This window comes from Pollicipes pollicipes, unplaced genomic scaffold, assembly GCF_011947565.3.
Source record: "Pollicipes pollicipes isolate AB1234 unplaced genomic scaffold, Ppol_2.1 Scaffold_3216;HRSCAF=3773_pilon_pilon_pilon, whole genome shotgun sequence".
Classification (NCBI taxonomy): Eukaryota; Metazoa; Arthropoda; class Thecostraca; order Pollicipedomorpha; family Pollicipedidae; genus Pollicipes; species Pollicipes pollicipes.
In genome coordinates this window covers 1,712,081-1,726,201 of record NW_023596251.1, presented here as the reverse complement: position 1 = coordinate 1,726,201, position 14,121 = coordinate 1,712,081, and the positions used below count along the sequence as shown (strand labels likewise).

The following is a 14,121-nucleotide window of genomic DNA, read 5'->3' as shown; positions in this document are numbered from 1 at the left end:
TCCTGTGCAACACACTAGGGTTAAAGCTTTAAGCTTCACAGAGAGCGGGGATCGTTGCTCCTCTCACCCCCCCCCCCCCCCCCCCCCCTGTATCTAGATTTCCGATTTGCCATGCCATCGACGATAACCATGCCGGTTTTAGAAACACAAACAGTATTGTAACTGTCGAGCTTGGTGCAGTTCAATACAGCGCAGCCAGGTTAAACTATCCTTAAAGAAGAATAGGTACATCTGTTCATCCGGGAAAGTGTCCACTAATCGTACTTGGAAGGCTTGTCCCAAAGTCCGTTATCGTCTTCATTCGCTAATCCCCTACATTGGAGACAGGCGTAAGGGACACAAATGAAGACATTCAGAAATGTCCCGGAAGCTGCTCCCAGTGGGAGCCTGTTCCCGGGACGCGTGCCGTTCGTCAGCCCCGCAGCACTGAGCGCTGCGTCCCCGACCAGTACGGGACGGGACGGGAAAACTGCCGGAGGCCACTGACCTGCTCTGATCGGAGGTCGCGCTCCCTCGCCAGCAGCGCTCCGTCCTGAAACACAGACAGACGTCACAAGCTGCCACCAGCTTTACACGGATCTGCATCTGGCACCCCAGTGGAGCGCGCGCAGCCATAGACCGCGGAGAATGCTGACAACAAATGACAGACTCGCCAACAAGTGACAGACTCGCCTAAACGGGCCCTTTTCCATGATGTATTGTTGAAGGCATTGCAATTGCAATGGAACGCGTCGAAGCCACTGACACAGCTGCAGCCCACTTCATCAACCAATGCAGCAATATTTTGATACAACTGAATAGCTCTGATCGAGACAGCGGCGTGAGCGCATAGTAGCTTTCCGGGGTTCGTATCCCACCCCCACCCCCCTTAACAAATGCATGGAAGGTTTAGACATGTATGTGACTAAAGGGTGACAGTCTGAAATTTCAGGTAGACACGTAAAAATAGCATATCGCGAGCAAGTCATATTGTTTTACGACACCCCAGAAATTACGCGCGCCTACGTCGCGCCAAATTCGCTTTTTATTTTGATTAGTTGTGCCCGATCTCCGGGACGAATCCTGTGCACACCCCTGCCGAGCGGTGCCCGCCTCAGGTGACCAGGAAGCTCGACCACTTTCGCGAGTAACATAGACGTGTAGCACATCAGGTCACAACTGTGCCGGGACGACCCCTCCGCCACTCCAAAGCGCAGCCGCACCGCCTCGGCCAGCTGATCACGGAGCACTGCACGACGTGCGGTGTCGTGTGTGCACTGTGCGATGTCCATTGTCCATTGTGCACCGCTATCTGGGGCTGGCCAACGACGTCATCACACGTTTTCCGCGTACCTATAACCATGCCGGACATGCATTCCCCATTATCATATATGAAGCCTGCACATGCCTGCGAAAGGCTACTGCATGCGGCAAGTACGGCATTCAATATTTAGGGTCGTCCTTGGACCAGGTCTGCGCCAGAACGCGATTGGTTAATGTCATGTGAGGTGAGCGCAAGTCATTTTCTGTCCCTCTGCGCCTGGTCCTCCGTCAGCCAGCGCTCTCACTCCGTCGCCCAGTGCACTCACTCCGTCAGCCAGCGTTCTCACTAGATCGGCCAGTGTTCTCACTCCATCAGCCAGCGTTCTCACTCGACCGGTCAGTGTTCTCACTCCGTCGGCCAGTGTTCTAACTCCGTTTCCCAGTGCCCACACTCGATCGGCCATCGTTCTCACTCCGTCAGCCAGTGTTCTCACTCTGTCGGCCAGTCTATAATCGCACACAAAGATGCAAAGACGACCTGGTTCTCGCCTTGGCTCCGCCGCTGTTATGCTGTCTGGCCCGGCCAGCGCCGCCAGCTCAGCGCCGCCAGCACAGCGCCGGCAGCACGTCAGCCATGTCAGCGGTGTGGGCTTGGTGCAGTCCGCCAGCAGTGCGGCCTCACTGCACTGCGTGAGCGCTGAGAGTTCCGCGGACTTCACAACCCCCGTGAAATCCGCGAACTCTGTGGGGTTTGCGTGAGCGGGCGTAGGACCGTCCGCAAAGTAGGCGGCCGAAGTCCTTTCCGAGTTCATGTTTGTATGCATCGGCATGGCAAAGGAAGGAAGTACCGTGGGGCGCGACGGGAAGAGGGCAGGCACCATGCTGGGGAAGAGGGCAGCTTCGTCTAACCTCTATCTTGCTGCGTCCTTTCCTGTGCGACATACAATTAGCCTGCCTCGGATGACGTGCGGTGGTAGATCCCCGGCATCTGCCGCCGCCGACGCGTAGATCCCAGCAGCAGCCGACGCGCCGGCGGTGGATCGGCGCCGGTGACGGATCCAGTGTCGGCGCCGACGCTGGATCCCAGCGCCCGTCGCTGTCGACGGCCGCCGGAGCGTGAGCCGCAGGCGTCCGGGCGCCGGACGAGGCTCGGAGCTCAGAGACGCGCCCCCGGCCGGAGAGCGCGGGCAGCGCTGACGCCTCAGGCGACAAGCCAGCTCGACACCACGGCGCCCCGCGTGCTGATACGGGCCCGGGCAAGGGCGAGGCCAGGCCGGTTACATGGGGATGTCCGCAGGGGCGAGGCTAGGCCTTGAAACTACGCCGGCGAGGAAAGGTAGACGACGCCGGTCGCGTGAGCGGCCGCAGCCGGCGGGCTGGCGGCCTCCCCAGACAGCCGGCTGGCTCCGCCCTTGCAGGGCCGCCCCGGGCGTCTGCCTGGGCGCGCCGCCGCACCGCCGCCCATTGTTCCCCTGCGCGCGTCGCCGGCCGACTTCAGATCCAATCACTCGCCCATAATACTCGGTAATTGCAACAGAGCCCGGCGCCGCCGAGTCCGCTTCAGAGCAAGCCGCGCCGGCCGTCGACAGCGCCTGTCCGATTACCGAGTGACACCGGCGCCGTCGGCCGGCGCGCTGGCGGCGGGAGGGAGAATCCGAGCGCGGGCGAACCACCCAGCGGCGGCGCGTCCGTGTCCGATTAGCGAGTGACGCCGGTACAATCAGCGGCGCAGGGGCCGGCGGCAGGGGGAGGCAGAAGGTGGATAAACAAGCAGGGGTCGGCGGGGCTAGCCGGAGCGTCGGCCCAAGGTGTCGACCCAGGCGTGGCGGAGGTGCGCTCCCAGCCGGCAGCGCCATGCCGTGACGCCGGGGCATGGCGCGGTCGCTGTTCATTGGTGTTTTCGTCAACTACAATGGTCTACTCGTGCCCTAACATGGCGCGGTGCCACGTGCTTCTGGTAGGAGACGGCAACGTGGCCACAGTGGCGGCACCTGGTCCCCGGGCCATCCACGTCAACAGAGACCAAGAGGCCGTGTGGACCGCCCATCTACAGCGAGTGGAACGTCAGACCATCCTTGTGCACAGATCAGTCGTAGTGAGCGAGGAAGGGACCTCTGCACCGGGAAGCGATGGCCAGCCATGTCACGGGCAGCGGCGCCATGTCACGAGCAGAGGGAGCCATAGCGCCCTTCCCCCTCTGTTCGTGAAGGTTTAAAATCACGTGCAAAATGCGGTGGCACATGGAAATGCTGGCTTCTAAATGCGGCTTGCGCCCCCCTCCCCCCCCCCCCCCACGCCTTTGACGCAGCCTCAACTCTCGGAGACTAAGTCCCAATCAGTGAAACCAGGGAAGATGCTGACACCATGCCAAATGGCAACAGCCGCAAACAAGCCGTCTCATCATTTCGAGGGAGACGCCATGTCATGGGCCACGGCTCCCACAGCCGGAAGGCGCGGTGCAACGATCTTCCAACCTTCGGAACCGGGCCTACGCCTGTTGTTTTCAGCCTCAAAGGTCCCCAATCGATCCATCACAGGGAGAGCCGCGTCTGGGGAGCGTCTTGTCCCCGACAGCCGACAAGAAACCTCCTGGCCGTGACAATGCGGTACGCGCTCCTCCGCGTCTCCCCTCTCGGCCAGCCCATCACCAATGGCCGCCACGTGTTCAGCTGCCCTTTTTAAGCCAGGCTACCGCACATCGGAATGGACCCATACTGTTCGCGACCGCAGCCGCGCTCCAGGCACAGGAGGCTGGCAACATGGACCCATACTGTTCGCGACCGCAGCCGCGCTCCAGGCACAGGAGGCTGGCAACATGGACCCATACTGTTCGCGACGGCAGCCGCGCTCCAGGCACAGGAGGCTGGCAACATGGACCCATACTGTTCGTGACCGCAGCCGCGCTCCAAGCACAGGAGGCTGGCAACATGGACCCATACTGTTCGCGACAGGAGCCGCGCTCCAGGCACAGGAGGCTGGCAACATGGACCCATACTGTTCGCGACTGCAGCCGCGCTCTAGGCACAGGAGGCTGGCAAAATGCACCCGTTCTTGTCTCCTCCTCTTTGTCCTGCACCCCGTCTTTTCACGCGACCTACTATCTGCACCGCTCTTGCGCGTACAGGAACTGTATCCGCCGAAATCTAACTTCTGGGCTAAACACAGGCAAAGCCGCGGCATTTCTTGACTCCTTTCGTCTGCTTAATCCTTTGTCCCGCAAAGCGCTCCCTCTCCAAACTCGATTCATTCCGCCAGGCGTCAGCTTTGATATACGTCCAACAACAGACGAGTGCGCCACTAGAACTACGTTACGGCAGCGTTACGCAGCGTTATGGCCGCATCGTTACAACAGCGGCGACTCAGCGTCACGACAGGGTCATCTATAAAAAAAACACAAAATCGGCATCATGCCGTTGTTCTGTGATTTTGGTGTTGCAAAGGCTGCTAATAACCTTCGTCCTTGAACGCTCTCGTTCTGTCAGGACGTGTCTTCGTCCTTGAACGTTCTGTCAGGACGTGTCTTCGCCATTGAACGTTCTGTCAGGACGTGTCTTCGTCCACGTCCCATGGCGGCTTTAGCCGCCGAAAATAGGTCGTATTCTTGTGGTTTTAAACTGATAGCTAGCTGGCCACACCACTTCAAACCTGCCTCCGCCAAAAAACGAATTAACAAGCGTTGGAAAATGTCATTGGACATCGAGGTGCGGTATTCATCACAAGGCACAAGTTGTGTCTGAAAAATCACATGGAAGGGATGAACAGGGTACTATATGTCTCGGAGAGACACTTAAGTGAAATAAGAATACGACCCTCCTCGGGAGTCATGTCTTGAAGGGAGCACAGCTGTGACCTCAGTCTGGATGTGAACGTGCTCATGCGCACTGCGAAGGAATAAAGAGGGGAGGGTTCATGTCCGCGCAGAGGATCTGGTGCTGAGCTGTTAGTGCTAGCATCCTGAAGCCTGCGACTCCATCGCCCCCCCCCCCCCCCCGGGCATGAACTGCGTGCGTTCCCGCCAGCTACGCAGCACAAATGTCATGACAAAAGGTACACACCAGACGCTGGAAGCTTCGCCCCCACGGCACATACTCAGCCGTACTCACGAGGCGCCCGACGACACGCACGCTGCTACATCGGCGACGCACGCGCGCACGCACTGCGGGCCGGTGGCGGGGACACCTCACCCTCAGCGTGAATTATTGGTGCCGGTCGACTAGGCGCCTGCCGCGTGCAGGAAGCCGTGGGCGCCGACCCATCGGCCATAGATCTTGCCCGGGCCGCCGCACTCGTACGAACCACGCGTCGCAAGCACGCACGCACGCACGCACGCGCACGGAGCTCGATATGTGCTGCTGGGTTCCGCCGCACAAAAATGAAAGGGGGCATGCCACTTCTTTGTGCTCTAAATGTTAGGGAATATGCAGGTTAGGCGGGATAGAGTCCAACCATAGTGAGTTTGTTACCACGCGGGACCCCGTAGACCCAATAACGTAATCACACGGAGTCCTGTAGAGCCAGTAACGTAACCTTACCCGTCTGTAGAATGTTCTTCTTCAGTTGGGGTGGAATGCTGATGCTACTGCACTTCCGCATCGTGAAAGCACGACTGCCAGTGTTGGGCGACATACGTCTGAGCAGATGCATTGCCGGGCTCATCCAACGTGTCGGAGTTGATAATCTTTCTTTAATTTTCCAAAGGAATCGGAACCCATTAAGAAAGGAGTTGTGGCCGACTCAGTGCACCTTCCTTCAATCGTTCGCAAAAACATTGTTTGCTTTCGGCGTGGGCGCGGACTCCACCTAGTTCACGCCCGCGTGTGGCGCGTGAGAGGTAGTCACGCCCAGGAGGAAAGGCGCCAGCACATCGCCCGCCCGTCCTCACGCCGCACGCCCGCGTGTGGCGCGTGAGAGGTAGTCACGCCCAGGGGGAAAGGCGCCAGCACATCGCCCGCCCGTCCTCACGCCGCACGCCCCGTGTTTGTTCTACGGCAGCAGCCATCCGAGGGCCGCCGCCCATCAACTCCAGGTGCTAGTAGCCAAGGAGTGAAACAAACAAGCGTGCACGCAATGGCTGCACGGGCCTTATCGCTAACGAATGACAGGGCAGCACAGGGTGTCATGGCGGCTCGCTTTCCCGGCAGCCAATCCGAGGGTTTGATGCATCAAGCATCGGTCGGAACCGTGAGCGAGATGCGCGCATAATTAAACCACAAAACCAGCACTCGCCCGTTGGCGTCTGACGCGAGGTTAACCAAAAGACCGGTCCGGCTGCTACAGATGTGTTCTGTAACGAGAGGATGCACGCTTTACAGGGAGGAAAATTGTCAGTAGAGCCAAAAATAGCAACTAAGGCTTTCAGGAAACCGACGTGCGGCCATGCAGCGCAGACTGCGAACTGCACCGCAACTCTCCAAGCAGGGCTCCGATTACAGGCCTGCGCCACAGCCCACCACAAACAAGGATACTAACCGAAAAACGAGGCCGCGTAGCCGGCAGCCAAATCGCGTCTCTGCACGGCACGTATTCGCGGTATAACGCGGGCTGGCTGCGCGCGGACACCGCGCAGGCTGCTGGGAAGTTCTGGGGAGGTGTCGCGCGGAGTCCGAGAGTCGCTCGAGTAGTCGGAATATCGCCACGGCGGCTCCCAGCTGGAGTCTGACTCGAACTCCAGCAGGAGGGAACACAGCAAAGGCTGAGGAGATGCGTCGGCGTGAGGGCCGTCGAGGAACGAAAATGTCGTCAACAAGACAGACAGAGGTCGCCGCGGGGCACACCAGAAATCGCAGCAGACCATTAGAAGGCGTCACCGCCGCGCGGCCACGCCGAGACCCACAGCGGAGCTGTATGGCACCGGATGACTTCACCGGCCTCGGCAAATGACACAGCCCCCCACGCCGGGGAGCGGGTGAGCGTGGGGTGCAAGAGCTTCGGTGATCGGGTCAACCAGCAGGCAGAGTCAACCAATCGGTGTTGGCCGCGTTGAATATTTCGGTCAGGTCTCGGTAGCCAGACCATATGTGAAATTAGCGCCAGTGACCGCGCGCGATCACGCCGAAAAAGCCCGCCTTGATTGCACGCATCTGGCTCTTGGGGTGTGCAGCAGAACGCGCCACGACGCCGACCCACGACACCACGACGTCTAAAGGGAACTCCCAAAACGCCACCAGCGCCGTCCCGGCGACCCTGAGCTCCACCAGCGCCGTCCTCGGCGACCCTGAGCTCCACCAGCGCCGTCCTCGGTTACCCTGAGCTCTACCAGTGCCGTCCTCGGCGACCGTAAGCTCCACCAGCTCCGTCCTCGGCGACCGTAAGCTCCACCAGTGCCGTCCTCAGCTACCCTGAGCTCCACCAGCTCCGTCCTCGGCGACCGTAAGCTCCACGAGCGCCGTCTCGGTGGCCCTGAGCTCCACCACCGCCGTCCTCGGCGACCGTAAGCTCCACCAGCGCCGTCCTCGGTGGCCCTGAGCTCCACCAGCGCCGTCCTCGGTGGCCCTGAGCTCCACCACCGCCGTCCTCGGTGGCCCTGAGCTCCACCACCGCCGTCCCCGGCGACCGTAAGCTCCACCAGCGCCGTCCTCGGTGGCCCTGAGCTCCACCGTCGCCGTCCTCGGCGACCGTAAGCTCCACCAGCGCCGTCCTCGGTGGCCCTGAGCTCCACCAGCGTCGTCCTCGGCTACCCTGAGCTCCACCAGCGCCGTCCTCGGTGGCCCTGAGCTCCACCAGCGCCGTCCTCGGCGACCGTGAGGGGCCGGGGCAGGTCAGCCGTCGGCGCTGTCGTCACGTCCGCGCGTCGCTAGCCGCTCGGCACCTGGCTTCCGCGAACCGGCCGGCGAGCCGGGTCACGTCTTCACCAATCAGCGGCGGCGGCGGCGGCGGCGCGCCACCGAACTGGCGCCAAACACGAACGGCGCGGCGCCGGCCACCGGCAAAAATCGCGCGTGCCGGCCAGGCGCCAGGAGGCGACCCTGGACGAACCCACGCGCGGGCCGCGGCGGCGCGCTGTTCGAGCGAACGACCCGTGGAGGGGTGCGTCTAGGGCGTGCCCATGCGGCGCGGAACACTGAGGACAGGTCGGCTACTTGGCGAGTCAGCATCGCCTGGTGGCTAGTCAGAGCTCACGGCCGAAAACAAAAACGGAGGAGTCAAAAACGACAGTTCCATCACGCTGGGGAGAGGTCCCTTGCATCCTTGTGCTAGCTGCACCGGTGTGCCGCGGCTATCATTGCCGACGGGTCGCACTTACATCGACGAACGGGCGTCGAGCCCGGGGGGCCGTCACCGTACGTCGCCGGCGTCGCGTCTCAGGTGGTGTCTGGTGAAGCGCCGCCGCGGCGACACGCGCTCGGTGACGCGCCTCTACCGACAGACTGCGCTCAGTCTGTAAGACACGACCTGTACACAATACACACGCCACCCACGAGCATGACCCGCAGGCGAGTCCTTCGACATTTCCCGCAGACACCACGCGCGAACACAGCCGTGCAGACACACTGGTGCAGACACGGCCCGCAGACACAACACCTGCGGCCGCTACGCGCCCTCGCAACGCGCAGACATTCAAGACATTCAACTGTCTGCGATAAGTAAGGGAACCATCACGGTATGACATCTTTACATGCTTGAGAGTGCATAAAAGCATCATTCGCATGGATGCATAGCACAGCAGACTGAGGAGCCTCGGCATTGAACGTGGTTGATTTCCCACAGCATGCACGACGCCGATGTCGTTCGCGCCGAAAACTGGCATTGTCCGCGCCTGGTGCGTCGCAAACGTCCACAAGCTCCAAGCGCGACGTACAGTCGTTACAATTTGTCAGCGGGTGCGCAGGGACGCTGCCGTGCGGGCGCCGGCACCGGCGCGCTTCACTGAGCGACGCCTCACCTCTCCTGAGCCGGCTCGACGGACGGCCCTCACACGGCAGGACAGATCGATCGGCAACCGCGAATCAATGGAGACCAGAATCCAGAGGGGGAGGAGCGGGGGCACGACGAAGCCGGCTCAGTGGGTTGCTGCGGCAGCACGACCTCCGACGTAACATCATGCCGTTCTGAGGGGCACGCTCGCGCGCATCAGGAGCGGGCCGCACGTGCAGGCAGCGGTGTGGTTGCTGCCGGGTGCCAAGTTAGAGGGGCGAGGGTTCACTGTAGAGCAGGGTTGACGCGGCTGTGCACCCGCACGAGACGTGGGCCAACAACGAGACGAGCGAACGAGCGCCGGCCTCTTCCACAGTCATCGCCCAGGTGTTCCGGCACCCGGGCTCCGGCACACAGAGCCCCGATCTCCCGGGCTCCGGCACACAGAGCCCCGATCTCCCAGGCTCCGGCACACAGAGACCCGATCTCCCGGGCTCCGGCACGCAGAGACCCGACCTCTCGGGCTCCGGCACGCAGAGACCCGACCTCCCGGGCTCCGGCACATAGAGCACCGACCTCCCGGGCTCCGGCACACAGAGCTCCGACCTCCCGGGGTCCGGCACACAGAGCCCCGACCTCCCGGCGTCTGGCGCCCAGTGCCCTCCTCTGACCTGCCCCGCCGCTGCTGACCTTCGCAGGCTGGGCGGGCGGCGCTCAGCGGAGACCAGCAGGATGGGCCCGCCCCCAAGCGGCGGAGAATTCAGTCTGGATGGCGGCGAGGAAAGAAGAGCGCCTTGCGCCATGCGGCAAGCAGCATAGCATGTTTGCGACGATGTGCCTGTGTAGTGTACCATCCAGATGTGCCTTTGTCGTGTGCCATCCATAGGTGCAAGAATAGGGGGAGCGGTCGTTGGGATTAATCCCGCGCACTTGCTGCAAAGATTAACAATCGGCGGTTGGTAATGTAATTGGCCGACTGACTTGCGAAAAAAACTTCGTCCTCCACTTTTTAGGGATGTTCATGAGGTTGAGATGTTTTTTTTCGAGCGCAGAGGTTTCTTATGCCCATGTCTGCTTACAGCTGCCACCAGCCAAGCGTTCAGCTGAACATTAGACTGCCTTCTGAGAGCTGCAGTGCGTGACGCTCGAGAACGTGGTCTAGCACTGCAACCACCACTACCCCGGCCGTAGCACCATCACACACTGGAACACCCTGGCGGTAGCACCATCACACACTGGAAACATGTCACATGTTTTGCTTTTTTGCAAAAAAAGGAACACGGTGCACTTCGTCCTGCCCTTTTGTGGAACACCAGCCACTGCTTGGCCATATTAGCGCTCAGGGCCCATGGTGCAACTGAGATTCGAACCCGGGCCCCAACGTGGGAGTCAGACGCGCTAACTACTTGGTCATTACACCGCCTCCACACATTCCGCTAACAACACCACAAGACAGGTTTGAAACTTTCTGAAAATAAGAGTGGGAGTAGTATTACAGCAAAGTCGGCTGCTTGCAGCCAGCACACACACATGTTTCACGGCCATAGCAGGTCTCGTATCAAAGTCGAGGACCCACGAGCACGAGCACGAGCCCCAAGCCTCTGACAGTACGAAAAGTCGAGGACCCACGAGCACGAGCACGAGCCCCAAGCCTCTGACAGTACGAAAAGTTGCACCGTTGACGGAAAGGGGGTCCAACATCAGGCCTCCGCAGTACAGCACCAAAGCACCGTCAGGAGCGCGTCGGCCGGCCGTCAGGCCCTCCCACATGGCCAAGAAGAGGGCTCGCGCGCCGCGGCGGGCGGCCGAGGTTCGATTACGCCCGTCCCGATGGGGCCCACATTGCCACCTCCTCCATCAGCCGGGCCGACCCGCTAGAGCACCGCCGCCAGTCGGCAGAACCATCCCGCCTCCGGCCGCCGGTGCAGCCGCAATGAATGGGAACCATTACAACGATGAAATACTGCTCGGTAATTAACGCCAGCAGGCCCATACATTGTACGGGCCCGGGTAGGTTCCATGTGGAGGCGGCGCCGAGGATCTACTGCGGCCTGGCGGGCTGCAGAGGTCTGCCGTCTCTCTGCCCCTGCCTCTGTGTCAGCCTCAGCCTCAGCCTCAGCCTCTGCCTCTGGTCAGCCTCAGCCTCAGCCTCAGCCTCAGTGTCAGCCTCAGCCTCAGCCTCAGCCTCAGCCTCAGTGTCAGCCTCAGCCTCAGCCTGACTCAGTGCAGCCTCTGCCTCTGCCTCTGCCCCTGCTTCCGCCTCTGCCTTTGCCTTTGCCTTTGCCTTTGCCTTTGCCTTTGCCTTTGCCTTTGCCTTTGCCTTTGCCTTTGCCTCCGCCCCTGCCTCCGCCTCTGCCGGCGTTCTGCCGTTTGAGTGTCTAAGAAGGGTTGTCAGCTTCTCTTTGTCGCATTACGTGGAAACGAAGAAATCCGTCAGACTGCCAATGCGCCAGAGGAGACTACAGTTTCTGTTCGTTACTGGAAGGGTTCATATCAACTCGACCACCGACATATTCAGGTTCGTCTTGGGTCTCAGCGAGATTGAAACTCGTCCAAGACGGGGGTAGGGGTTGTTCTAGGGTTGAGAGGGCGAAATGTTTTATCAGATTAGCGACATCACCCAATGGACAATGACGCAATGACGGACAATGACAATGACGCCAAGCTCGTGGGCACACCTCAGCCACACCAGATCGATGTGAAACAGCCGTTAGCACGTGGCGTCATGTTTGCGGAGAAAGAGCGAAAGACAGCCAATGCACGCCAAACTGGCGTCTCGACGTGTCCGGCGACGGCCACGCAGGTCAAGGTCGCGCGGAGACCTTGATCCTGGCGACCCCGCCTGACCCGGCCGGTTCCAGTCGTCGCCCGCGTGACGGAGTGAAGCGCCGCCGCCGCTGCCGCCGCAGCTCCGGACCATCGCCTGACGTACAGCCGTCTGGAGCGCTCTCGTTCCCCGAAACCGAAACACCGGCCGGGTTCTGGGTAGCCGGGGACGGACACAGCGGGGCAGATGGGGAGGGGCGGGCGACCGGCTACCCGAGAGCTCGATTTCAGACGGCTCCTGGGCGCTGATGGTGCGGCGGTCAGCCGGGCCGTTGCCTTCCATTCCACGAGCCCTGCATCCGCCTCTGGCTGGCGCCGACGCGTCCGGTCGGCCGGAACCATGGCAACGCAGGCTTTTCACGGAAAAGCTGGGTCGTGAGGCGCACCGGAACGCAAAATAATACTTCGGATGCACTCCTTGGAGGGTCTATTGACCTCTGGCAAGCGAGCAGCCGACATGACTCAGTCACCGATGGCTTTTCTTGGGCTCAAGAACTACATACAGCGTCTGCATTGGGACTGGAGAATGGCCGGGACCGGTAACGATCCCCCTCCCGCGGTGGAGCAGACGAGGGAGACCAGGACATGTCAGTGACATTGTCACCTATGATACATGCGTTCACACGTCCGTCGTAAATATGTCTCATCATGCCTTTAGGGGCACCATAGCGAAGAAAGGAAATGAACTACGAAGTGGCAGACATTCAACAGCTTGTGTTTTCTTCAACACAAACGTATGTGTAATAATCTTGCTGTTGTTGGTAAAAGCTGTTGGTAAATCGTGCACTTGTTCCACGCCCATCCACACGCACAGGTGATTCACTTATGAGGTCGTATATTGCATCAGCAGCGCAAGTGTTCCGCACATGTTCATTCAACCGCTCCTGGGGGAAATAAAGCGAACGCCACACAATGAACATGGCGGCTCACAAACAGCCTTAAATGGGATGTCCCACATATGTATTGGGGTTTTGAACTGAAATTGTCATCTTGAAGATCATTTGGTGTAGTTCACAGCCCTGCCCTTTTTGAAACCTAAAACCTCCTGGTGTCTGAGCTATACGCCCTCGAATATGTGCGGACTAGTTCGGGGAGACCCTTTCAAGGCCACCCAGGCATCCATGACGTCATAATAACGTTATTCAAATCCCGGCATTCCGTTGGTCACACAGCGATCAAGGCCAGTAAAAATACAGTTGGCCAGACATTCCTATCTGGCGTTCACGAGCACGATTTCCGGACATAACGACCGTCAACTTGCTCTCAAGTTATGATGTACGCGGTACGATACGATGACGTACGATGACGTACGCAAATAATGACGCATTAAGCGGCATAGTTACTGAAAAGAACAGCTAAATTGTGTTGTCTAGAGCAGCTTTTTCCACTTAAAAGTATGCTTTTAATTATAAGTGGGTTTATTGCATCATATCTGATGCTTGCTTAGCTATCTCCGAATGTGGGAGATCCCCTTCAAGTGGTAAATGTGCTGTCCACGGTACGTGTCCTTGCCATCAACAGTGAAAACGCAGCGTAACTAATGCGCAGCATAACTAATACGCAGCCAGCGTAGCTAATGCGCGGCGCACTATGACAGCGTGCGCAGGATACTAACTCCGTCCCGAGCCGACTTTTTCAGATCACATTTTAAACGCCAGCCTGTAGCCTATCGCCATCTAAACGCGACGCCCGAACCACACGTGAAATGTTTGCCGCAGAAGACCGGCGTCCAACTGAATAGGTCGGACCCGCGGCTCCCCCGCCATGTCCGTCCGATGGCCATCAGGGGACCGGCGACCAGGGCAGGCAGCGGGGGAGGCCGCACCGGGGAGTCAGCGGCGGGGGAGGCAGTAATCTTATCCGCGCGTCCGCCGGCGTTTCGCCGGCTGCGCGGGGGAGGCCATATGACGGCGGGGGAGGCCACTCTACGTCCGCGCTTCAACGAACGGCAGACGGGCGAGTCCATTCGCAGCCGCCGGCGGGACCCGGCTGGACGTGTCCATTGTCGGCAGAAGCGCATGGCAAATGCCCGCGCGAGCGACAAAGCGCTCTGACGCCAGAGCCGGCCGCGCGTGCCTTGTGCGCGCCGCGTGTGTCGCCCGGGAGACGCCCGCCCGGGGCCACGGGGTCAAGTGCCGTTCGCGCCGGCTTGGCAGGTGCGTTGCACTTCCGCTCTCGGGACGAGAGCTGACTGCTTAA

The 14,121-nt window shown here is 60.3% G+C and overlaps 1 protein-coding gene across 1 annotated transcript in view; it reads right to left on the bottom strand.

The window, feature by feature from the left end:
• LOC119091005 (leucine-rich repeat extensin-like protein 5) overlaps nt 1–14,121 on the bottom strand; it is a 100,287-nt gene that overhangs the window by 53,825 nt on the left and 32,341 nt on the right. Inside the window, exon 5 of the mRNA XM_037213727.1 lies at nt 488–532. Coding sequence (XP_037069622.1) covers nt 488–532 — 45 coding nt within the window. The remainder of the gene's footprint in view (nt 1–487; nt 533–14,121) is intronic.